The sequence below is a fragment of the Chenopodium album genome, chromosome 23, assembly GCF_948465745.1.
Source record: "Chenopodium album chromosome 23, dcCheAlbu1.1, whole genome shotgun sequence".
Taxonomy (NCBI): domain Eukaryota; kingdom Viridiplantae; phylum Streptophyta; class Magnoliopsida; order Caryophyllales; family Amaranthaceae; genus Chenopodium; species Chenopodium album.
Genome location: NC_137856.1, coordinates 4,811,060 through 4,836,671, shown reverse-complemented (window position 1 = coordinate 4,836,671; position 25,612 = coordinate 4,811,060). Strand labels below are relative to the sequence as shown.

General features: G+C 32.5%; 2 protein-coding genes across 2 annotated transcripts; both read left to right on the top strand.

Annotated features, from left to right (window-relative positions):
- The first annotated feature begins 11,094 nt into the window (after positions 1 to 11,094).
- LOC145608048 (transcription initiation factor IIB-2) lies at positions 11,095 to 18,673 on the top strand. Its single transcript, XM_081663652.1, has 7 exons — positions 11,095 to 11,582; positions 13,266 to 13,290; positions 13,817 to 13,946; positions 14,031 to 14,161; positions 15,142 to 15,230; positions 15,947 to 16,023; positions 18,126 to 18,673. Exons 1-7 carry the CDS (start codon positions 11,230 to 11,232, stop codon positions 18,257 to 18,259), a joined length of 939 nt encoding a protein of 312 aa, XP_081519778.1. The 5' UTR covers positions 11,095 to 11,229; the 3' UTR covers positions 18,260 to 18,673.
- A 1,270-nt stretch (positions 18,674 to 19,943) lies between these two features.
- Positions 19,944 to 23,162, top strand: LOC145608450 (putative disease resistance protein RGA3). The gene is made up of 2 exons (XM_081664064.1): positions 19,944 to 22,606; positions 22,859 to 23,162. The coding sequence occupies exon 1, from the start codon at positions 20,001 to 20,003 to the stop codon at positions 22,599 to 22,601; it is 2,601 nt and encodes an 866-aa protein (XP_081520190.1). The 5' UTR covers positions 19,944 to 20,000; the 3' UTR covers positions 22,602 to 22,606; positions 22,859 to 23,162.
- Positions 23,163 to 25,612: the final 2,450 nt, after the last annotated feature.

The window sequence follows — 25,612 nt, the reverse complement described above, 5'->3', positions numbered from 1 at the left end:
GATAATGTTGAATAAGATCAAAGTGATCATAATTTAATCTTGGATGAATTGATTTATATTATTTTCAAGTTGAGTAATTAAGAATTTATGCATGTTGTGAACTGTTACATCACGTGACTAACATTCTATATTCTATAGTTTTTGCAGTGTCTTGGATTAATAGATAGGGCTTAAAGAAATAGGCCCTAAAAAATTTAGAGGGTTCAAATTAAAATTCCATTAGCAGAGGGCCTTTCAGATCTTGATCTTGTTAAAGTTTCAAATGAATTGAATAAGCTTAGGTTATGATTTAAGAATAAAATATGTGATTTGATGTACAAGTATAATATTGCTTTATTTTTGAATATAGTTGAGATATGTTGAATTAGATGAGAAATAAAGGAAAATGATGTACATAGCCCTTAAGGCTATATATAAACATTAAAAACACTCTTAAAAATTGTTTAAATTTAGAAAATTATGACAAAAATACACTAACCACACGATAAAATAAATATTGTAAAAAATAGCTTAGCAATAAACGAGAACTTGAATTTATTTTCTATATTATTTTGTCTCAACTTTTACTTGTATAAATTATTGAAACTTACATTATTTTGATTGATTTAAAACTTTCTTGAATAAAAAAAAAAGAGCTTATGATGTCTTAGGACCTGTTTACTTCAGCTTAATTTCAATTTAGTTCAGTTCAGTTTAGCTCTTAATTTTCTGCTCTAATAAAATATTCATTTTAGCTCCAATCAATTCAGTTCAGTTCAATTCGGCTTAATTCAGAAAATGTGAACAGGCTGTGAACAGGCCCTTAGTTTAGAAGGTTCAAATTAAAATTTCATTAGTAGAGGGCCTTTTAGATCTTGATCTTGAAATCCTGTTAAAGTTACAAATGAACTTTTTTTTTTTTTTTTTTTTTTTGACAGCTGAGAAAAAGGGACTCACTCCCCAGAAATATGATACTTTCTAACAGACGAAACTACACTAAAGCAATGAAAATCACATAATCTACTTCTGATGTTACAAATGAACTTAGGTTATGGTTAAAGAATGAATAGATGTACAAGTATATAGCTTGATTTGTGATTATAGTTGAGAATTAAAAAAATACTCCATACAAGTATAAAAAAATAAAAATAATAATTAAAAAAAAGCTTAGCAATAAACAAGCACGTACTTGAATGAGTTGAAACTTGAATCTATACTAGTATTATTTTTTCTCATCTTATACTTCGTATATATTATTAGAACTTACATTGTTTTGACTGTATTTCAAATTTATCTAATTAAACTAATTTAAAACTTTCTTAAATAAAAGAAAAAAGATCCTTTTTTTTTTTGAAAGAAAAAGAAAAAAGACCTTATTATATCTTTGTTTATTGTTTCTAAATTTATACAAGTATATATAAAATACTGAGTGCGATAAATTAGTGAGTTAAATAAGATGAAACAAAAAGACGTTACTCCGTAATACGGAGTATGATGGATTTAAAAGTTAAAGTGTAGCTCTTATTTTAAAACGGAGAATTTTCTAGTTAGCCAATACCGGTAAATTGGATACAACATACAAGTACGTCTATTAGTCTATATGAGTATTGTACATTAATACGAGTATACTCGTATTATAAATTTGTAATGGAGAACACAAACCTCCCACATGAAGAAGATTGGAGGCAGCAGGAGATGGGAAAATACCGCAAAGGCTGACAAATTAAAGGCAAGTGTTTTAAAACAAAAGGCGTGTCAGAATACGTTACGTTGCATCTTCAATTCTTCCATCAACAAAGGACATCCTCTGCTTAAACTTTAGATGCATTCATACATTACATACTCATCATCATATGAATATTCCCTTTTTTTTATGGGTCCCATGCATTAATCTTTTCCTTTGACTTAACTAATTATATTTTACAAAGTATTAAGCATGCTTGTTTATCGCTAAGCTTTTTTTTTCATCTTCACCTTTATCTCCCGCCTCCACGGCCCTATTACCGCCGGAGTTATGGGCCTTTTCTACCACTTTTAAAAAGTATTGCAATATTATCACTTTTCCACATTGAATAGATCAAAATTACTACTCCCTTAAAAAAAAAAAAAAAAAAAAAAAAAAAATCAAAATAGAATATGTTCTACGTGTCACCTTTTTAAGTTCGACATGTCAGCAATATGTCACCTTCACAACATGTATTAGATTTGCATCTAAAAAATGCTTATAACAAGAATTGAACTCAAGAGCAACAAGTCTTAAGTTACAAGTTTTACCATCTTATTAGCTATTTATTAATTGCATGTGTTTTTTTAATCCAACAAAATTATAGTTAACTTAGATACGTTAATTGATGTTTTATTATACTAACTATGTTATAGGTTATGTGCAACGATTTGACATAAAGTAGAAAGGGAAAATGTCTAATCATTGCACATAACCTGTAACAGAGGTAGCACTATTTGTTTCCAATATGTAATGATTGACTTTGACAACTTAAAAATGTTTATAGCAAGATTTAAACTCGAATCTAACAAGTACAAAGTAGTAACCCGGGGCATCGCCTGGGCCACACACTAGTTTATACAATTATAAACTAGATAGATAGGTAGATATATTAACGATAAAAATTATGCGTTAAACAATTAGGGTGTTTATTTAGTCTTTGAGTTTGATGTAAGCCAAATCCAACCCGATCTGAAAGCAAATTAAATCTTTAAGTGTTGAATTCATCAATACAATCTAATACGAAATTAAATTCAATATTTAACCAATGGATTAAATCCAATTTGAATTTCTTACCAAATCCAATTTGGACCAATACTAATTAAAATAGGATCTACATATTTTTAGGGCCCAATGGCCATAATCTAGACTAGTGATCTCAACACATGTCTTGTAAGCATTATTGATGCAATCAAAGAAAAGCAATTGGCCAAATTGACCAATATCTCAACACATGACTTAAACACATACTTCATCTAATTTTTTAATATCAACATTTTGACTTTTACATTATTTATTTGTTTTTACTTTGATTAGTTTTGATGATTTATATATAAATAATAATAAAAAAAAAAAAAGTCATGTGGATCTTGTTAGATTATTATGAAGTTATACTATTTCATTATTATCAAATCCTATATATAAAGTGTTTCACTTGTCCAAAATACCCCTCTCAAAAAAGCTATAATTCTTAAAAGAAAAAACTACCATCTAAAAAAAAAAAAAAACCTATAACCTAAAAAAACTACCATATGAAAAGAGAAAGAAAAAAAAAAAACCTTCCATCCGGGGGGGGGGGAAGAGTAGAGAATCGAGCCTGATATAACACACGAATTTTCGTGTGTCGCTTACCTTGTATTAATAATTTTCAAACATTGATAATGATAAGTATAGATATTAATAATGTATCAATAATCGTAAAAAGAAAAGTGTTGCATGTACTGGATAAAAAAAAACAAAGGAAATAGTGGCGGAAGATCAAGTGTAAACATTAAATAAAAAAATAATATTGTCTTACCACATTTAAGCAGTAATGTCGTAGTACAACACATGAAAATTAAAATGATTTTAGTTAGTACTTAGTACACATGAAAATCATCCATTTCATATTAGATGACACATATAATTTAGGCTCATTTGTGAATGCCTACTTTCTAATGCAGATATCCTTGATTACATATTAGCAACATTTATAGAAATTTAATACTTGAAAAATTAATGTTGAGCGAATTTAATAAGACCCCACATGAATATGTTTATATTTAATACGAAATCACAAGCAAAGTCATACTTCCTCCATTCATTTTTATTTGACCCGCTTTGACTTTTACACTATTCATCACCTCTCCTTTAACCGTCTTTATTGAATAATTTATAAGGGAAAACGTATTCATGCAGGAAATTTAAAAATTCGTCTCATTAAATAATATCATAATTAAAGTTATGATTTGTTATAGTTTTGCATTGACAAGCGTGATAAAAAAAACAAGTCAAGTAAAAAAGAATAGAGAAAGTAATAAGTTATATGAATATTGCACATAATCAAATTGTGTCGTCTAATTTGGAACAAGAAAGTGGAGTATATATTTGGTCCAAGTATCCAATTGCCTCTAAAAACAACAACGAAATATCAGACATAAGAAAAAGTCTTATTGGACTACAAAGGATTATTGGGCTTAAAGACGTGCAATATATTTCTAAAGCTGAGACATTGGACACTGGCCCATTGCAGCGGAAAACCGGCCAGTACAACAGCACCTATGCGACCCGGTCATATAACGGCCAGTGTTTATTTCCTCGTTTGTTTTTAGTAGTACTCCGTAATATTTCTATCTCATACTTTATCTGTTCTAAACAGTTGATAGGCGTGTCAATGTATTAGTTTAACTTCATATACATATAATTAAATATTAGTAAAAAAATGTTAACATTTTTAATGTTATGAATCTTTATATTAATATCAATTTCGTATTTAACAATATATTTTATGATAATTTTTTTTATACGATTTTAAAATACGATGATCAAAGATTTTTACATTAATAATAGTAAAAAAAAAAAAAAAAGGTTAAACATATTAACTATTTAGAAAGTGAAGGAGTATTTGTCATACATAATTTTAACTATGAAGAATATGAATTTAATGACGAGATCACACAAAAGCACATAACTACAACTTGAGAAGTGAGGAATGAGGAGTGGAGGGATGGTTAGTTCCTCCATCTCCCCGAGGTGTGTTCTTGGTCTTATCTTACCGTTTTTTTTTTGTTTTTTTGTTTTTTTGTTTTTTTTTTTTTTTTTTTTTTTTTTTTTTTTGTAAAGTATATATCATAAAAACATTCAATGAAAAAAATAGTGTTTATAAAAGTTGAAACATTTAAAAAAGAAAAAATGGAAGAAGTATTTGTTTGATTGAGTTAATTTCCATTTTGGAAAATTGGAAATGTTTTTAATCCTCTACTTTTGACAAATTTACTTTGTAACATACTCTTTTTTTTTTTTTTTTTAATGTCAACAAAGTTTGTTGATGTTGGTCAAATTAGGCCATCTTCACTTCACCTTACAAAAATAATATTAAGTAAAAATAATTTCAGTTCAGTAAAAATTAGTTCAGTTCAGTAAAATTAATTTCAGTTTAGTAAAATGTCAATTTTCTTAAAGAAGAATTATAATAGAAAATCAGTAAAAAAAATTTAATTTCAGTTCAGTAAAATTAATTTAAGTTCAGCAAATATAATTTTGTTTTAGTAAAAATTATTTCAGTTCAGCAAAAATAAGGTGAAGTGAATGGGGCCTTACCGTATTAGTTACGGAGTATTTACTACAAGTAAAAATTGGCATGTTGGTCACTAAATTATTATAACATGTATCATGTTGATTTAATGTATCACTAAATATAATTAACATACATCATAAATAATTTTTTAGTATCAATAGATATTTGTTGTTGTTTTTAGTATCATCAAAGTACAATTTTTTACCGATGATTATTATTAGAGTCGTTCATGACTCAAGTTATTAGAAGCTGAGAAATACTTCTAAACAATCTCTTTTTTCTAAGTTTGTTTTCTTAATTTAATTTTGTAATCATTTGAGTTAGGTCTTATGGTCTTGAGTACAAGAAACTTAAGACAAAAGGTGAAAATTTGTCTAATGTGTATTATGCCCTGCCTTAAAATAACGGCTTGCCTGTTTTCCCCCTCATTTTTCCACAAAGAGGAACGCGACCGGATTAGATTAAACGGCAAACATGCTGATGATTTGATGAGTTTTTAGGTTGTTTTTACCTTCTTTTCATGGGTTTCTTTCTTAATAAATGCTTTGTTTTATGCATTTTCTCTTTAATTTCCTTTTTCTTGCTTATTTTGTGTTTTCGTCAACTTTTCTGGATTTTCTAGTGTTTTTCCTTTTTATTTGCTCTTTTTCTTTGTTTGTAGGTTTAAGGCAAAGCTCAATACCCATCACGATGATTCTCCGGGTTGGAATTGGCCTTCTGGTGCAAAGTTTTGGCTCATGGAAGTTAATGGAGCAAGGGATGGCTAACTCCAAGACCAAGAGGTTGAGCTCGCATGCATGCTGCTCTCACATGAAAATATGAAGCTTGCACATTCCACATGGAGCTCGCACCGAAGGAAGTCCCCTACTCCAGCAGTGCGGGCGCGCAAGGAAGATGTGCAGGCGCGCAAGAAGGCTCTAATACGACACGGAAGGAAACTTCGTGACAAGATAGGCAACGCCACGTCATGGCAGCAAGTGCCTTGACACGGCATCCTCCACCGCGCCACGGCAGCAGCGCCGCACCATGACAAGCCTCAAATTGCGCGGGAGCGCATCAATTTAGCACAGGTGCGTACCTCAGGATTTGCTTTCGTACCCTATTTATCGCGAGTGCGCACGGCTTTGTTTATTTCGGGATATTTGCCTTATTTCCTTTGTATATAAATAGCATTTCTTCTCATTTCTTAAAAAAAAAAAGAAATTCATTAAACAATTTTAGATTTCTATTCTTAGCTTAGTTGAGATCTCTAGTTTTAGGGTTAGTTTAGGGGTAGATATAGAGAGAGAAAGTGAGAGATTTCATTGGTGATTTGAGAGATTGAAGATTCAAGGTGACAATTGTATTGAATATCTCCAATATCAACCAATGAGGATTCCTAACTCAATCTCATTTTATTGCTTTGTTTAGATTCATGTTTGTTTGATTTGATTTTGATGATTGTTTCTTGATTAGTGTAGTTCCTCTTCAATATTTGTTGATGTTCGATTTTATTTGGTTGCTTGTTGATTTGATGATGGATTGTAGTGAGTAGTTCCTTGCTAGGGAAATGGTGAAGCATGTATGAATGATAGATCATAGCTAATTGGAGGACTTTGATTGATTTGATGTTGTTATTAAATTGGTTGATAGAATTATTGTGCATGTGGTTGAATTGTTAAGGAGTTACTAACCTTGATTTTCAAGCTAGATTGCATTATGATCTCTAATGGCACGAACCATTGATTATTTGAGGATTACATCTATTGATTGAATTTGATTTGTGATTCTTCTTGTTAGTCATTCATATATAGTGAACCCTAGTTTGACTTCTATGAGATAACCTATTGGATTCTCTTGATTGCAATTACTATTTTCCCTTTACAACTCTTGGTTGATTGATTTTCCCTCAATTAGCATAACTATCATGATTGTACGTGGATCCCCATTCAATTCCCTAGTGTTCCATTTATTTGATTGTTTATTTTGATAGTTGTTAGTATTGGTTACCTTACTCTTCACCTTTGAGTTTTACCTAGCTTAGGCATTGATTGAAAGCATTTGAACATAACCATTCCCTAATGGTTCGATCCTCGACTTATCTCCATACTTGTATCTAGGTTTGTTAAGTGATAATAAATTTTGTTTGACACTAGGGAGGATTAGTCAACAACCTAATTCACCATACGTCACATGCCTATATATTCAAATTATTAATTATATACCGTTGAAGTGGAATCATGTTCATTTAGAGTATTATTTAGTTTTGTTCTATAGTAATTGATAGATGGAAACAATTTTTATTGATTTAAAGTCTTAAACAATACTAGCAAGATACATTAGTTTATAAAATTATTACAAAATGTGCCGTATTTCTTTTGAATTCGTACAATATCATCTATCATTTATTTCATTAGTTTCTATAGTCTTCCTCAATTATTGGTGCATTGTTGCAGAAACTATTAGAATGAGGGGTGTGCACATTAATTATTAACTAGTTAGTGACCCGGGCAATGCTCCGGGCTTGTTTATCTTCTTCATATTCAATTACGCATATAGAAAATAATTACATGTATTATATCCTTTTTTTTAAAAAAAAAGTAGTATTGTTTTCAAATTGGATGCACAAATGAATCATCAAACCAATATTCAACCACCGAGCATAAGTAGTGAATAATGAAAAAGTTTACACGCACTAACTTTGGGAGTTTTGAGTGAACTATAAAGAAAATCAACCAATGAAATCTCATATTATTTATATCAAATCCTAGTAATGTTACACCATCATCAAACCAATATGCTACTTATTGCTTAAAACATATATGGCCCATAATCAATTTTTGGGTGATTTATTAAAAGTGTAAATATATGAGTTAAGTATGCCATATATATCCATTGCATTCTGAGTAACGTGGAGTAAACAAATATATACTTACCTAACTCAATACTGGCCCAGTAAAATGTTTCTCCAAGAGGTTTAGATCGTTTAGTGTATCATTTCCTTAGATAGTTAATTTATAGGGATAAATATATTGAATACATATCGGTTACATATTTTACAAATTAAATGGGTCAAATCAATTTTAAAACATTTTAATTATTCATCTTCTCAATTGTGACCAAACTAAATACTAGTCTATTGGTTTGCAAGTAACTCCTTCTCTTTATTTAAATTTAGAATCAATATTTAATTGATCATTAATTCATTATTATAAGGTGTAAATCAAGCACATTTATGTACAATGATATAATTGCAAAAGTGACGTGGCAAAAAATTTATAGTGATGTGGCAAAATAACAAAAAAGAATTGACAAATGGCAAAACGACACTCTTGTCTTGGAGTTTTAATAATAATATAGATTTATACTCCGTAATAATCATGACTTGAAATATTTGCGAATCGCGACATGTGTTCCATATTAGTAGGTGGTTAATTTGGGATCAGTCTAGTAGTATACATATATAAGTTGTATTTTGATTAAAAAAATTTGGACTATTAACAATTTGTCAAACCAACCAATATAGTGAAACAGGGGCAGAGCCATAGGGGGTTGGTGGGGGCCTTGGCTGTTGGAACCCAATATAATGTACATCACTTGTGAGTGTCCCATATTGGAGAAGAAGAGACGTGCTTCCATTTTATAAGGTACATGAGTAACTCTTACTATTGCCCCAATTGGTTTAGTATGGAATCTCCAAAGCCTTATTTGTGGACCAAACTCTCTTTCTCATTGTTTGGGTTGCATAGGCCCATTTTCATATTGTCTCAAAATTTAACATTGACCTCCCTTTTGGCTCAAGATATTTATTAAATTTGCTATAAGAAATTCTGGCTCCGCCACTGTAGTGAAATAACTAACAACTGAGCTATTTAACAACCAAAGTCTGCGACTTACTGTAACACTCCAACCCCAAACAAATTAGGGAAGGGCCGGTTATTACACTTACCCATGGTACAAGAGTATAAGACACGAAAATAAATACTAGTGTCAAAGTATGGCTTTTAAAAAAAAAAAAAATTACTTCCTCCGTTTTATATCGGTAGTTCCATTTTGACTTAGTTTTTGCCACCTTATAATAAATATAATTTTATTTCACAATCTCAAATAACTATATTTTTTATTTAAATATTAATGTGAGTGTTTGGTCAATGTTTTACAATTTTGACTATAAAAAGTCAAAATGAGACTATTAAAATATTTGTCAAGAAAAAAAAAACGATTAAAATAAAACGGAGGAGAAGTACGTTAAATGCATATTTCCTACGATGTAATAATAATTATGAGAAGTTACCACAGTCCGGCTATAAGATTGTACATTCCTACATTATTATTACGTCATTACTACATAGTACATATTCCGCATGCAATAAACGAAATAACAAGTGCCCGTGTGTCCAAAACATAGAATTAACGAGCAGAAAATCTTGCGTGGACCTGATTCACAATAATATTATTGTGAATCTAAGGTTTATCCACACGTAACTGACATTATATTCAAACCCTTAATTTTAATATAGTAACCTTATTTTTAACATAGTAACCTTTTTTAAAACTTATGTGACCATTAATATTATCATGAACTTAAAGTACGAAATTATGTTGAATAGTGAACTAATTTTAATATAGTGATCTTTATTATTCATATTGACCATTATATTAAAAATATCATTAAAAAAATAACCTTTTATAGCTTTTAATGTCCCACTAACTTTTATTTCAACATAATAACCTTTATTTTAATATAGTGACTTTTTTTTATTAACAAAACACTCATATTATCTCTAATGATAGTGGTCTACAATAAATTAGTGTAAACTAGGTCCATTTAAGAATTTGTAATTAACGAGTACCCGAGTATTGAACAATGAGAGCTTAATAGTACATCAATTTCGGCTGTTTGCTTGTTAACACAGTAATGTCCGTGTGCACAACTCACATTTTGTCAAAGTTGATCTGTCAAACTCAATTGTGCTAATTTGCTAAACAAGTAAACTAAACTGGTTCAGTGTTTCAATTATGTGTCTTCACCAAAAAAAAAAAAAAAACGACTGGTTCAATTATGTAAATTTATTTAGCCTACCTTAATTGAACGCAAGATATTTTAAAAAAACGTGGTAATAATGACGTTAGCCGTTACATATTAAATATCTTTCATCGATAACTTACAAATTAGTACTCGTAACAAACCTACCTGCATATGCATGCGTCCAAAATCTAAGCACATACAGCTTACTACTTCTAAGTTCTAATCGTTGTCATTAGGTCCCACGCATATTTTTCTTCTTTTAGTACTCGTAGATTACTCGTAGTTAACAAGCAGAATTAGAACAATAGAAAATACCTATACTAATTCACGAGATATAATTTATGTGATTGATGAAAGGTATACTTTCAAAATATATGTGGCCAATGCCAGTGAGATGATGAAAGGCATCACTTTCCTAAAATAAAAGTATTAGTTGTATTCATTTTTTTAGTTACTAAACTCTCTCTATCTTTTCTCTCCTATTATATGAATCCGTTAAGAAATTATTAAAAATAGTAGAAACAAATCATCAAAACTCATACGACCATGTTTTTTGAGTTGTTTTATTCTGAAATGCTTTGTTGAAATCTGCTCTGCTCTGCTTAAGCTCAAAAATCAGATGCATATTTTACAATAGTTAAATAGGTAAGTGATGCGATTATTACGGACGGACGGAGGTCCCACACAAATATTAATTCATTCCCTTTTTATTAAGACATCAATTTCCCATGACTTTCCTAACAAGCCAACAAACCCACACTCTCTCCTTCTATAAATACCCCACACCCCCTTCATTTCCCAGATTCTCTCTCCTCTCCTCATTTCCCTTCTTCCCCAATTTCCACCCTAATTCCAAAAACACCCATCACACCAAATCCCCATTCTATTCATTTCAATCAAAAACAAACAAAAGATCAGATTTTGATTCTGGAAAACTTCTGGGATTTTCAATCAATTTGAGAAATGGGTGATGCGTTTTGCAGCGATTGCAAGAAACACACCGAGGTTGTGTTCGATCATTCTGCAGGTGACACAGTTTGTTCAGAGTGCGGACTCGTGTTAGAATCTCACTCAATCGATGAAACCTCCGAGTGGAGAACGTTCGCCAATGAATCAAATGATAACGACCCCGTCCGTGTTGGTGGACCCACCAACCCCTTGTTATCGGACGGTGGTTTGTCCACCGTTATATCAAAGCCAAATGGTACTACCGGTGATTATTTATCGTCTTCGCTTGGGCGGTGGCAGAATCGGGGTTCGAACCCCGATCGAGGTCTTATTCAAGCCTTCAAGACCATTGCCACTATGGCTGATAGGTCTGATTTTTATTGCCTTATTGTTATTTCAGCTCTTTGAATTGTTTATTGTGAAAGGGATTTCAAAAGTTGATTTTTTGATAAGATGGTGGGTATTTTTGTGGATGATACAATGAATTTTATTGATTGTTGTAGAATTATATACAGTATTTGTTTTTGAGGGTTAAAGTTGGAAAATTTATTGGGTGATTTGGTGTTAATCTGAGGGAAAAGTATGAAGTTGGGTGAATTTTTGGCTGGAAAAGACTAAACTATGGTGTTTTGGTGTAATGTTGGTTGGTCCATTTCCTTGCATTAATGTGAATTTATATTGGATTTAAAATATGCTGTCGGAAGAAGTGTTGGATTGTTGGTCATGAATTAATGATCCCAATGAATGTGTTCATTTGGGTTGTTCTGTGTTGTAGCGAAATGTAGGGAATTTGAGTATGATTACTTGCACAAGTACTGTTTGGAGTTGGGTGATTATAATGTTGTCGAGCCTAAGTCGTGGCGTATTGTAATATTGTTGGTTGTAGTGAAAATCTTATGCTTACTCTTAAAATGCACAGATAGGATTGAGGGAGGATTGTTGATAACTTTTTGTATAGAAATTGAAACTAAGTTGAGGAGTAGGGGTGAAATGGTTTCTAAATTTTAATTAAGAATGTCGCTGTTCTGTTTACTAATTTTATTTGGAAGGTGAAATTGTGTTTAAGCTGCATTATTTTCAAATGATCCTGGAGCAGGAAATGGTTGCTTGCTTTTGGCTTTCTTGTTTGAGGTTTGTGGTTTTGCAATAGAGAAGCAGACTTAAATAAATGTTGGCAGTCTGCTGAATACGATGAATGTTGAAGTTAATGTTATTTTAGGCCCTCTAGGGTTGCTCTGTGGATGTTTTCTTTAGGTCATACCCAAAAGAAGGGAGATTGTGGCTGGTGGTGTCGCTGATTAGTCCTTATGATTGATGAATGGTGTTTGGGCTATATTGCGACGTGAGAGAGAGAGAAAGAGTTGGTGGATCATATTGGTAACATGGAATTGGAGATGGGAGAATAGTGTTATACTCTAAATTATGTGGGAACAAGTTTATTGTTTGAAACAAATATCCACTTCCTTGTCTACAGAGTACTAATCTTATGCAAGCCTAAATTTCAAAAAGAAGGGACGGGCTATGTTTCTTAGGTTGCTTACATAAATCCTTCTGGGACCTGTCGTTTTTGATGTTTTGTTGTTAGAATTTAATGCTAAAGAAAGTGGGTTTATTTTGTAACTGAAAAGCTGTTTTACTGCTAGGCTTAATATGGTATTGTGTATTGTAGACTTACAACTCTGGCGAATTGTTTCTATGGTCTAATCTCTACCTTGGCTAACAAATTCATATGCTCCTTTTAAGCCTCCCTTTGATTACGTGCCTAACATGAGCACTTCATTGTGGCGAAAAGTGTCAAATTAAAGCATATTGTGCCCCCCTTTCTTTTTAAATCCTCCAAGCTATATACATCATTCATGGTAACATCCTCATGGATTAAGTTATTTATGTATGATTGCCTTGCCTTTTGTTTATTTATTTATTTGTTATTATTATTATTATTATTATTTTTTTCTTTTTGTGTAAGTCAAGGTTTTACTTTTTATTTGCTTTTGAACATTGAATCTGAAATTCTGAAGCTAAAAGCTAATGGGAATATTTTGTTATTTCAGGTTGGGTCTTGTTTCGACCATAAAGGTAATGACTTCAATTTTATCCGGTTAATATTTTTTGGAATTAATTTGCTTTTTAAACATGCTGGCTAGCCAAAGCAACCTTTATTTGTTGAAAATTCTATTGTTCCTTTTGTCTACTAATTTACTTTTTAGTCTTATGTTTTGATTGGCTTAAGTCATTGTTTGCTTGGGTGTAAATCTATCATAGAAGCAATTTGCTGAAAATTCTTCAATAAGACACCTCACAAACAACACTGTATGTTAGATGAATTAATATTACTCAAGAGTGAAGATGGCGGTCATGACTAGTGGTCTAGTGCCATCCCTTTCATTGAGCTATTACTGCACTTATTGCTGTGAGATAATTATTGATCTTTAACTGTAAATAGGGAGGTAATTTTTAAAAATTGTTTTGTGCTTCCACTAATATTAATTACATATCTTTTTGCTGCACTATACTGTACATACAAGGTCAATATTACCTTTGTGGCTGCTTTTGCATTTGACCTTTGTAAATTATTTGTAATTGTTTGTTTTATCTTTAACAGGACCGAGCTAGTGAGATATACAAAAAAGTAGAAGATCAGAAGTCTAGTAGAGGAAGAAATCAAGATGCTATTTTGGCTGCATGCCTATACATAGCTTGTCGGCAAGAGGACAAGCCTCGGACTGTAAAGGGTACAGCCTTAGAATCTTATAAAATATGGATCTTCAACCATTTATTTGTGTCTGAGCTTCATTGAACATGTGGATTTCATATAGAAATCTGTTCTGTCGCCAATGGAGCGTCAAAAAAAGACATTGGTCGTGCAAAAGAGTACATTGTGAAACAGCTGGAGGTCGAAATGGGACAAGCAGTGGGCATGGGAACTATACATGCTGGAGATTTTCTGGTAAGTATCTTGTCTCTCAATGACTATATAATGACTATATATATATACTCTCTCCGTTTCAAAAATCGCTACACTTCGACCGGCCCGATGCACTTTGACCATTAATATTTGAAATTTTGACATTTGCTATCAGGAAAAACGCCTCGATTCACATTCACTACCATTTAAAATTTTTATTTTGCTACCACCTAAATCAGAGTTGGTTAGAAATTACTACCGATGCCTTACACCAGAACAATTTCCGTCAGTGGGGCCCAACCATCGACCAGCCACCCCACTGCCGGCAGCTGCGCCGGCGACCCCACCCCCTCTCTTTCCCCCACCCACGAAGCCAATCTCCTTCCCTTTCCCCACCCACCGAAGCCAACCCCACCGCATTCAGCCTCCCTCCCCCCTCCCTATTCCCTCCATCGGAATCGACCCCCCCTTCTACCCTTTTCGGCCAACCCTAACCCTAAACCACCGTGGGAAAAGGGAGGAGGGGGGGTTGGCTTCGTGCGTGGGGAAAAGGGAGGGGGGTAAGGTTGCTGGCGTCGACCGCTGGCAGGGGGGATGGAGAGGGGGAGGAGGGGGGAAGGGTGGCAATTGGGGGGAAGGGGTGGCAGGGTTTTTTGTTCTTTCTTTTTTAATTTTTTTTTTAATTTTTAATAAACTTAACGGATTCCGTCAAGTGGTACTAATTTCTAACAAACTCTGATTTAGGTGGTAGCAATGTAAATTTTTTTTTTTAAAAACAATAGCAGATGTGAATCAAGGTGTTTTTCCTTGTAGCGAATGTCTAAATTTCCTACAGATTAATCAAAAAATATTTTACTTGGCAATATATGTATTTTATATATTGATAAAAAGTATAGCCAAAGTAAGCATATGAATAGTGCAAAAGTCAAAGTGTTGCGATTATTACCAAACGGAGAGAGTATTCAGTTTGATGTCGTGAGGTTAATTATATTCTTTTGACATGGGATTAAAACTTCTTACAGAGACGTTTTTGTTCAAATCTTGGTATGAACAATCAAGCCATGAAGGCTGCTCAAGAAGCTGTTCAGAAATCAGAAGAAATTGATATAAGGTGGTACTTTTAAATGTATTAGTTCAATTTTGTTTGCTTTGCTTACAAAAGGATATTTTATAGGAATAGAAATTGTTTCTAGCAAGTTAAAATATTTCTATTTGTCAAAAAAAAAAAAAAAAAAGAAAAAAAAAAGAAAAAGAAAAAGCAGCTTAAATATTTCTAAGTCAAGATACTGGTTTGAAACTATTGGAAGTATCATACAAAGAATTTCTGTATCAACAAGACCAAATGCTATTTTATAAAATTAAGTTGCATGAAGCTGGTTCAGATGTTGTCCCTTTATTTTCAGTATGCTATTACACCATACTGAGCCATTTTCTACTGAAGTGCTATATTGAGCTGTGAAAATGCATGTTTGTGTATATTCCATAAAACAAAGCAGAAGAGGTAGAGGATATAAATTATCTCCAGGAATACTTAGCCAGATAGATATACGTAAAATAATTATCTTTACTTTGAAATAAAATAATTATTGATGAAGGTTGTAAGAGTTAGTTTGTGGTGCACCATGTGTCCATGTTAATTCTGCTGCTTCATGGTTATAATATCTTGTTTTATAGACATGCAAGTCACTAAAGCTCTCTTGTGTTATACAAGGAAGAATGCATGTGCCTTTTGTTTTTTTATATTTTTTTTTTTGTAATAGGTACCACGCTACATAAATTTTTAAGCATCTATGTACTAACATGCTCTTTTTCTTGCAATCAATACAGGAGAAGTCCCATATCTATTGCTGCAGCAGTGATATATATTATTACCCAACTTTCTGAGGAAAAAAAACCCCTTCGAGGTTTGTCTTCTGTTATATCATTTTGAAGCTTTTGTTGCACATATAGGATTCTATTCAGATTCTTGTTTTATCAGGAAGATTATGACCTGCTATTGCTATTATGCAATTTCTGAAAATTGATGCACGTACACAATTGTTAAGACTCAATAATCTAAAGCTACCTGGATTTTTTATCCTGGGTTTGGATGTTAAATTTTGTTCACCTTCAAAATGCAGCTTATTTTAGATGTGGTAGATGCTTTTGTGTGTGTGTGTGTGTGTGTGTGTTTTTTTTTTTTTTTTTTTTTTTTTGGGGGGGGGGGGGGGGGGGATGTGTCATTGCTGTATGTATATTTTTCAAAAGAGACTTAAAGGTGTGTCGCAACCTTCTTCTCTAAAGGGTGGCTAGATGTCAATTGGTTAAGGATTAATGCTCTAGAGGGCAGAGACTATTCAAAAATTTGCGGGGACAAAAGCAATAAGGGGATAACATGTGCAAGCATTTAGTGAGAACATTTTGCAGTTTTGCTTCGTTGCCTATTTGTAAGTTGTAATATGGACAATTTCTAATTGTTACTATGTTTGGATAGAGAGAAATGAGGGAAAGGAAAAGGAGATAAAAGGAGGGATACACCATCCTTTTATTCGGATATTTAATGCAAGGAGGGAAGGGGAGGGTCGAGGGAGTTGGAAGGATCTATTTTCTCCCCTTTTAATAAATCAAATTCCTCCATTGTTGCAAGGAGGGAAGGGGAGGGTCGAGGGAGTTGGAAGGATCTATTTTCTCCCCTTTTAATAAATCAAATTCCTCCATTGTTGGAGAGGTTTCAAAATGGAAGATCACTTTCTTTGTTGTAGTGGTTGGAACTTGAGCTTTGGCTTACTTCTCTTTTAGTTATAGCGTTATTTCAATTTTCAGTACCACCAAGGATTTTGAACAGTATTCTGTTTCTATTGACTGTCCAGTTGCTTAAAGTGTTCGAGTTTGTCCATTATAGAGAGAAACTAGGTTGTGGATAGGGAATGGATTATCAACTATTGGCATTGATTCTTGATTTTTGGATTTTTCAGACTACTATATATGGGTGAAATTGTTAATGTTTGCAGTATAAGATTTAGTGGTTTGTTAAGGAAAAGAATGGTCTTGCATGCCGGACTGTTAAGTGGATTTCTCTGGATCGGGGTTTGATGAGAGGAAGAAATGAAAAGTGTAAACAATTCAAATTGAATGATGGTTATACAACCTTGTTTAGGAAGTAACTTTTTGGAGGAGAGCTTTTAGCTTTTTGAGGCCTGTTATAGGTTTGACCATTCCAAAAATGTTAATTTGAGATATGGTAAACAGCTAAACACAGATTTTTGAAAGAGCTTTTGAGCTCAAAAAGTTGTATTGTAAAGAGATCATAGAAGCTATTGAAATTAATTGAACACTTAGCTTTTTGGTTAGTGCTTACATAATGTGGATAACAATTATGTAGTGCTTACACTCAAGTAGTAATTACCAGCTACAAGCTATATTAAAACCAATCAGGGCCGTATTTTCCTTTAATTGCTACTTTCTTTATTAACAATTGTGGATTAGGCCTTCTCTGCTATCGTTGTAATTGAGGATTTTTCCTGTGTGATATTTACGCTGTATGTCGTAATGTAATGATCGTTTGTCCAATCCTTGGTAGTTTGGTTTTTTACTTGAATAGTACCAACGACTAAATGAGTCTCTGTGCTGAAAATGTGTCTGATTTCATGTTAATTTGAGATTGGATAGTAAGGTTGGTTTGCTCATCGTATTAAGAGCATGTTTGGTAAGAGTTTTTTTGGGTTGGAAAAGGATTCAATTTAACTATTACCGTTACCAAGTGTTTGGTTAGAAGATTTAGGTAACAATTACCATAGGGGTAATGGTTTCCACTTGTTTGTTACGTCTCTAAAACTTAAGGTAACAATTACCCTTATCCTCGGTAAACAAAAAGAAAGGGAGTTAGTGTAAGTGATTTCTTTCCATAGTTAAACCAAACAAATGAAAAGGTAAGAGTTAGATGATTCCTTTCTTCCCTCTTATATGTTTCCTTTCTACTTCGTTAACCAAACAGCCCCTAAGCACGAAAAACTTTCTTCTCTTGCAGATATCTCACTTTCTACTGGTGTTGCTGAAGGAACCATCAGAAATGCTTACAAGGACCTTTATCCTCATATTTCGAAGATAATACCCAATTGGTATGCCAAGGATGAGGACCTGAAAAACCTTTGCAGTCCTTAGAAGGAACGTGGGAGCTCTACGGACCGTCTTACAGATTTTTGCCTTTTTGGTGTGGGGAATACAAAATGGAAGTCTGCCCATTACCTTAAAGATATAACTCACATAAAAGTTGGCTTAACTCCTGATCGAATGTGCAATTGTTTTGTCTTAAACTTTAAAGAGGCGCACCCATCTTTGTTGGGGGGTGACATATCAACACACACTTCTCTGTTGCATTATTGTAGCAAATGTAGTATCTGAATGGGATAAATGACAGGCGCAGGTGAAGAGTTAGGGTGTTGGGTGTAACTGTAAACTCTTTGCTTGGAAGAGGGTGATATGAAATCGGAATTTAGATTTCTACACATTTATAAGTTATTTTTTTTTACGGGATTTATTAAAAATGAACGCTATGATTAGTGATGATTCTTAGAAGTTTTTTAGCATTTATATTTTCCCTTATTGATTGCTGATTTTTTTGGTTGTAACACTCTAGTACTCTATTAGTCTGAAAGGATGAGGGTGTTCTTGATTTTGACCTCGTTACAAGATGCAACCACCCTCAATGTCATTGCTGATCACCAGAACAGTTTCTCTTATTCTCAAGTCTCAACTTTTCAGGTTCCGGGGAAGATAGTAAAGAACCCAACTTCATATGGTTAGGGAATCTAGGGATCCCTTGTGTTCAGCGGTAGATCTAGAGAATAATAAACAAAAACATTTTTATGTTATTTGTAGTTCAAAAATGAAAACATGGAGGTTTTGTGTACATAATTGACGCGATGAGACCAGTGCTCCTAGTTAAGGCTTCTTTAAAACCGTATTAGTCTCACCTGAACAGCTAGAACACATCTATACCTAGTATTTAAAAACTCTAACCACAAATTCATACTAAGCCACATGTCACCAATCACTCATATGCCACATGTCACCTTCCTTAATTTTTCAATAGAGTAAAATAAATAATGTTTTAAGTCTTTATGCATTCCAAGACTTGCAAATTTAAGTAATAAGAAAATGAAGAGTTCCATTTCTATCATGATAAACTAAAGTTAAACTAATTACATAGACAATAAAATAATATTTTCATCTCCTAAACTTAAAATATAACTTAAATCAATAAGTCATTTCATACCACGCAATATCTATGTATATATATATACCTAACTAAAATCCAAAACAACATCGACACATATAACATAAATATATATGCAACACATTTCAACAAAAATAACTAGCCCGTGCATCGAACGGGCTAAAATACTAGTTGTGGCTAAGAAAGCGTATTCAAAGGCTATGTTGTGTGCACAAAAAAACAAATGATCGTAGAAAACAGGGAGGATGTGTACCATAATAAATTAAATCAATTATTAAAACCCAAGTTATTCCTGTGCACCAAAAAAGAATAATAAGGAGTATCACCCTTAAAACTTTGAAATCACAATAATCTCACTTGATTTTTTGCAAAAAATATTCTATTTTATAAACTTTATGAGCAATCACTGTTGACTTATCAAAGGTAGGCTGGAGCCATTTCAATTATTTTACAAAATTTATAAAGCAATATTGACTTATCAACTGTTGAATGGAGAAATTACATAAAAACAAATTAAGGGTATTTGTACTTGAGTTGCCTTAACCACTCATTTTTAGAGCACATATTAAGATCGAAGGGAATTACTACACTACTACAGTAGTACACCCTCACTCATCTTCACATGTTTTCTTCTCTTCTTATCTTGTTTTTCCCACCATTTTGAAGATGGCGGAAGCCATCATTTTGCCTATTGCTAAATCCATACTTGGTAAGATCGCTTCCTTTACCGGTGATCTTGCCATTTCCTCTGTTTCCGAAGAATTAAAAGCGGCCAAGTCAGCTAAGAAAGATCTCAATAAGATAGCTGATAAGCTCACTGCTATTTGTGCTGTCCTCCATGATGCTGAAAACAAGCAATACTCGAACGAAGCCATCAAAATTTGGCTAAGAGATCTCAAGCATCTTGTTTATGATATTGACGATCTCTTGGATGAAGTCGCCTTTGATGCTTTACAACGCCATGTCAATAAAGGTCGTTTTCGCCGCAAACTTAGGTACTATCTTTCCTCCTCAAACCCCATCATTTTTTCTTTTCATGTGAGTCACAAAATACGAGACCTCCGTGAACAGCTAGAAGACATTGTGGCTAAGAAAAATGATTTTGGTTTGACTGAGAATCCGGTTGAGTACTCAACTGCTGACATCAGGGATCCTTTTGATAGAAGCTCATATGTCCGTGTACCTGATGTTGTTGGAAGAGAAGAGGCTAAGCAAGATGTTATAAGAAGATTGGGTAGTGTAAGTGATGTTAGTGAGCTCTCAGTGCTTCCTATTGTTGGGATGGGTGGGATCGGAAAAACTACGTTAGCTAAGTTGGTGTATCATGATGCTAAACACTTTGATCTTAAGCTGTGGGTATGTGTTTCGGACACGTTTCACATACCCAAGATCATTGAAGACATTTTGAAAGATGGTACCGGTGACAGTACTCCTAACCAAGATATGAGTATATTGGTGAAAAAACTCCATAGTTTGTTGAGCGGGAAAAAGTACTTGCTAGTGTTGGATGATGTCTGGGTCGAGGATTTTGCAAAGTGGAAAGAGCTTAACGATGTGGTAGCTGTTGGTAATTCGGGGAGTGTAATTTTGATCACTACAAGAAACTCCAAGGTTGCTTCTATCACTCGAACATTTGAATCGTCTTATGATTTGGACAGTCTTCCAACGGAAGTTTGCTGGTCAATCTTCAAGCACCTGGCATTCAAGGATGGCGAGGAAGGCAAATATCCGAGTCTTTGTGAAATTGGCAAGTCTATTGTTAAAAAATGCCATGGCATCCCACTTGTTGTGAAGACTTTGGGGAGTGTATTAAGAAGTGTGAGGGAAGAACGAGAATGGCAACGAATTAATGATATGAAAAGTTTCAATGAATTGATGCAACATTATGGTAATGTTTCACTATTAAAATTAAGCTACGATAAATTACCATCTCACTTAAAATCATGTTTTGCTCACTTGTCCTTGTACGTGAAAGATACTAAATTATATTCAACTTATGTACCATATATGTGGAGTGCACTTGGATTGTTGCCACTGGATAAGAGAAATAAGGACATTGGTGGCTTGGGATATTCTTACTTGAGGGAACTGACATCAAAGATTGAAGAATCAAGTGAATATATTGTGGGTGTATTGTGCATAAGTAAAATGCACGATCTTTTGCATGATCTAGCAGTGGACATTATGGCAGAAGAGTTAGTTGTTTTAACTTTGGATAAGATGATAGATTTAGACCATGCTAGGCATGTTGTTTGGGGATATGAGGAAGTTGATAGTTTAAAAGAAGAACAATTTCCAATAGAGCTTCTCAAAGCAAAGAAAGCCCGGACGTTTCGATTTGGTTATGTAATGAAACATGTAAGCATGTCCTTTCTAGAGGGTATTATATCCAATCTCAGCTGCTTACGCGTCTTGGATCTTCAGTGTCTTTTGTATGAAGAGCTGCCAAAGTCGATCGGGAACTTGAAGCATTTGAGATATCTTGACGTGTCATTCAATCGGATCATGAAATCACTTCCAAATACAATATGTAATCTATTGAATTTGGAAACTTTTCATATCTATGGATGTGAGCAATTAAAAGAGCTACCAAGGGATATACATCAATTGCAAAGCTTAAAGAATTTCATGGTGACAACATGTCAAGAGAGCTTAGTTGACACCAAACTCAATGAATTAAGTTCTCTACAATTCTTACATTTTGAATCATGTAATTGTCTGATCTCATTGTGGGACAGTGATAATATTGGGCACCTAAACTCCCTCAAATACTTGTCCATTGAGGTTTGTCCAAAATTAACAAGTCTTCCAAAAGGTATGAAGTACCTTGTTGACCTTCAGACATTAAACATAAGAAATTGTGAAGAGTTAGATATGAACAAGGGAGATGCCCTTCAAGGCCTTCAAAGCCTCCGAGTATTGCTCATCGAAAATGTGAAAATGGCAAGTCTTCCAAATGACATACAATCTGCTACAACTTCTCTTCAATGTCTTGGTATTGAAAATTGTGAAGGTTTGGTGGAGCTTCCAGATTGGTTACATTGTTTTACCTCTCTCCGGGATATTTATATAGAAGATTGTCCAAATGTGTTGGGTTTGCCCAAATGTATTAGCCAGATCAATTCTCTACAAAAGCTCTTAATTAAGGGATGCCCAAACCTATCAAAAAGATGTGCTGTACCAGATGGAGAAGACTACTCTCTCATACAACACATTCCCACATTCAACCTTGATGGCGTCACATTTACTCCAAATCAAAGCCACTGAAAAAGGTCTCAACTTCTATACTCACCAATATTGATTTTATATTCTTTTATTGTCTCATCTTTGGGTAGTCTTTGATTTCCTCCAAATTTATTTTAATTTTTTAATTTTTTTGACTTAATTATTTCTATTATACCTAAATATTACTAACAACTAAGGAAAATGGGGAAGAATTACAAATCATGATTTTTATTAGTTCTAAGAGTGTACTCTGTAACTATTATGTGTTGTTGATTTTTTTGCAATTATTTGTTTTACAGATTTTGGGACCACTGGGCTGTTGGAGCAAAGTATTGGTCTAATCGTTTATGGCTCATGCTTATTTGAATACTCAAGGCCTTAAGGGTATATATGTCTAAGTCATTCTTCTATCCTTTGAATGCTTTGTAGGAGTTACATGGTTTTACCTTACTCTAAAAGTGAGGGTTTTACATGTAACAAACTTTTTTTTTTTTTTTTTTTCATTGTACTATGTTTATTTGATTGTTTGTTGTACTTTTAAGGATGTTTGAGTTATTGTATTTACGTTGTTCTATGGAATGAGATTATTTACCTACCGATAAACATTTGCAGTTTAGAACACATATAAACTAGTGCGTGTTTGTTTAGATAAACCCTTAGATATGGATATACCTGATTCACAAGGACTCAAGGAGGTGGCTGAAAGTAATTTCCAGAAAATCACTACAATATGTTATCAGTCATAAGGTACAATAATCATTTTCCTATTAATTAGTTTGGTTTATAATCAGTTTAAGAGGAATAAAGGATATCAAGGTGTAACCATTACCAACCATGTAAAAAAATAAGAGATCAAAGGTACCAAGTCAGCTAAGAAAATCTTAAGATTATAGCCAAAAAATTGGAGGCTATGTTTGAAGATGCAGAGGAGGAGCAGTTTGCTAATAAGGCAAACAAAATTTGGGTAAGAGTGTCGTTTATGATATTGATAACCTCTTGGATGAAGTGACCTTTGATATTATGCAGCACCTTGTTAATCATTAATCAACACCAAATTTAATGGATTGGGGCTCTATTCTTTTGAGCTTTTGGGCAGAGCAGAGCCAAGCCGAGCAGAGCCAAGCCGAGCAGAGCAGATTTCGACATTATTATTATTATTATTATTTATTATTGTCATTGTTATTATTATTATTACTATTATTATTATTATTACTGTTATTATTAATACTATTATCATCATCATCATTATTATTATTATTATTATTATTATTATTATTATTATTATTATCATTATCATTATCATTATCATTATCATTATCTTATCATATCATTATCATTATTATTGTTATTAAGTGCATATACCATTGATTTAGGTGAGTGAAAACATAAATAATAATGTACCATATTTAACATATGTTAATAGTAGAAAGATAAAAGACAATAGTTTAACACTTCAAATTATTACAACCGCTTATCAAAATAGGAACGTAATTAGATTAGAGTTTGACATCGTGGTGAATTAACCATCCACTTCCATATGATCGTCATTTTCATCATCTTCATTGTCGCTTTGATCTTCGTTGTTATCACCTTTATTGTTGCTTTCCGATCGATTAGCCCTCCAAATTCAGAGTGCTATATGATGTCGCACTATGTCAATACTATATTTTAAAGTAGACAATTTTTTTTGCAGCTTTTTTTTATTCTTTTTATATCATTGGTTATAATTATTAAATAAAGTTATGTATTTAGTATTATTATTATTATTAAATTTTAAGTATTTCATTTATTATTCTCGGCAAATATTAGAGACCGTTTGTTATTATTATTCTCGGTAAATATTAGAAACAATTTTTTATTATTATTCTCGGCAAATATTAGAAATTGTTATTATTTTTCATTAAAAAAAATAAATTTTTATTTTTATTATTTATGTTTTTGAAAGAATTATTTCAATTATTAGATATTATTAATTAATAATATTATTAAATATTAATTCTTAATATTTTGATTTTTTATTTATTATTATTGATAATTATTATTATGAATAATAAATATTAATTATTATGAATAATAAATATTAATTATTATTAAAATTAATATTAATAATAATTATAATTATTATTAATATTAATAATTATTAAAATTAATAAGTATTATTAATATTAATAATTATTATAATTATTTTTAATATTATTAATTATTACAATTATTTAAAATAATAAATTAATATCATCAATACAATATTAATTATTATTATTGAATATTAATTATCATTACTATTGTTATTATTAATTATTATTTGAAAATAGAGCAGAGCAGAGCATATTTCTTTTGAGCAGAGCAGAGTGAGGCTCAGCAGAGCATAGCAGAGTAAAGCAGAGCAGAGTAGCTCTAAAGAACGGAGCTTGAGTAGTCTAAATTAATTGTGGTTAGTTCAATTGTATTCAATCTGCTATGACGTCTCTTCAATTGTAAAAAAAATGCGCTATTCCAAGTGGAAAAGATTACTATATCTGATACGACGAGTCCCTAAAATCTTGCTTAACAATGTTCTGTATACTTACTATACTATGAAATAATCAAAGTTCTATATGTGTTAAAAATAATGTAGCCATGTGAAATTCGTCTAATCATGTACTTTATTAATATCAAAATTTTATAACCTTTTAACATATGAAAATGGAATTATAAATGTTTGAGATGCTATAAATACCAAAATGTGTCTTCCCAAAATAGAGCTCGATGACGATACGGTTTTAGTTCACGTGATGGATCTAAGAATTCTTGAATAAATTTCAGAACGATTTTGTTGTAGTGCTCTTAACATTTCCCAAGTTATTTAAGCTTTTTCAACAGCCAAAAGTTTTCTTTACCGAAAAAAAAAAAGAACAGCCAAAAGTTTTATATAGCCCAAACAGAAGGTTTTGTGTGTGGCTGGCCACACGGTGTGGCCAGCTAACACATGACAAAAGTAACCCTACCGACTTAGTAACCCCTCCGACCAAGTAACCCCTGCCCGATCAAGTAACCCCTGGCCGACTTAGTAACCC

Excerpts from the sequence above, each read along its gene's own strand:
- LOC145608048 (XM_081663652.1), top strand. The coding sequence starts at position 11,230 with ATGGGTGATGCGTTTTGCAGCGATTGCAAGAAACACACCGAGGTTGTG. Across the intron at positions 13,947-14,030 it reads CAAGCCTCGGACTGTAAAGG|AAATCTGTTCTGTCGCCAAT; the intron begins GTACAGCCTTAG and ends GATTTCATATAG. Across the intron at positions 15,231-15,946 it reads TCAGAAGAAATTGATATAAG|GAGAAGTCCCATATCTATTG; the intron begins GTGGTACTTTTA and ends CAATCAATACAG.
- LOC145608450 (XM_081664064.1), top strand. The coding sequence starts at position 20,001 with ATGGCGGAAGCCATCATTTTGCCTATTGCTAAATCCATACTTGGTAAG.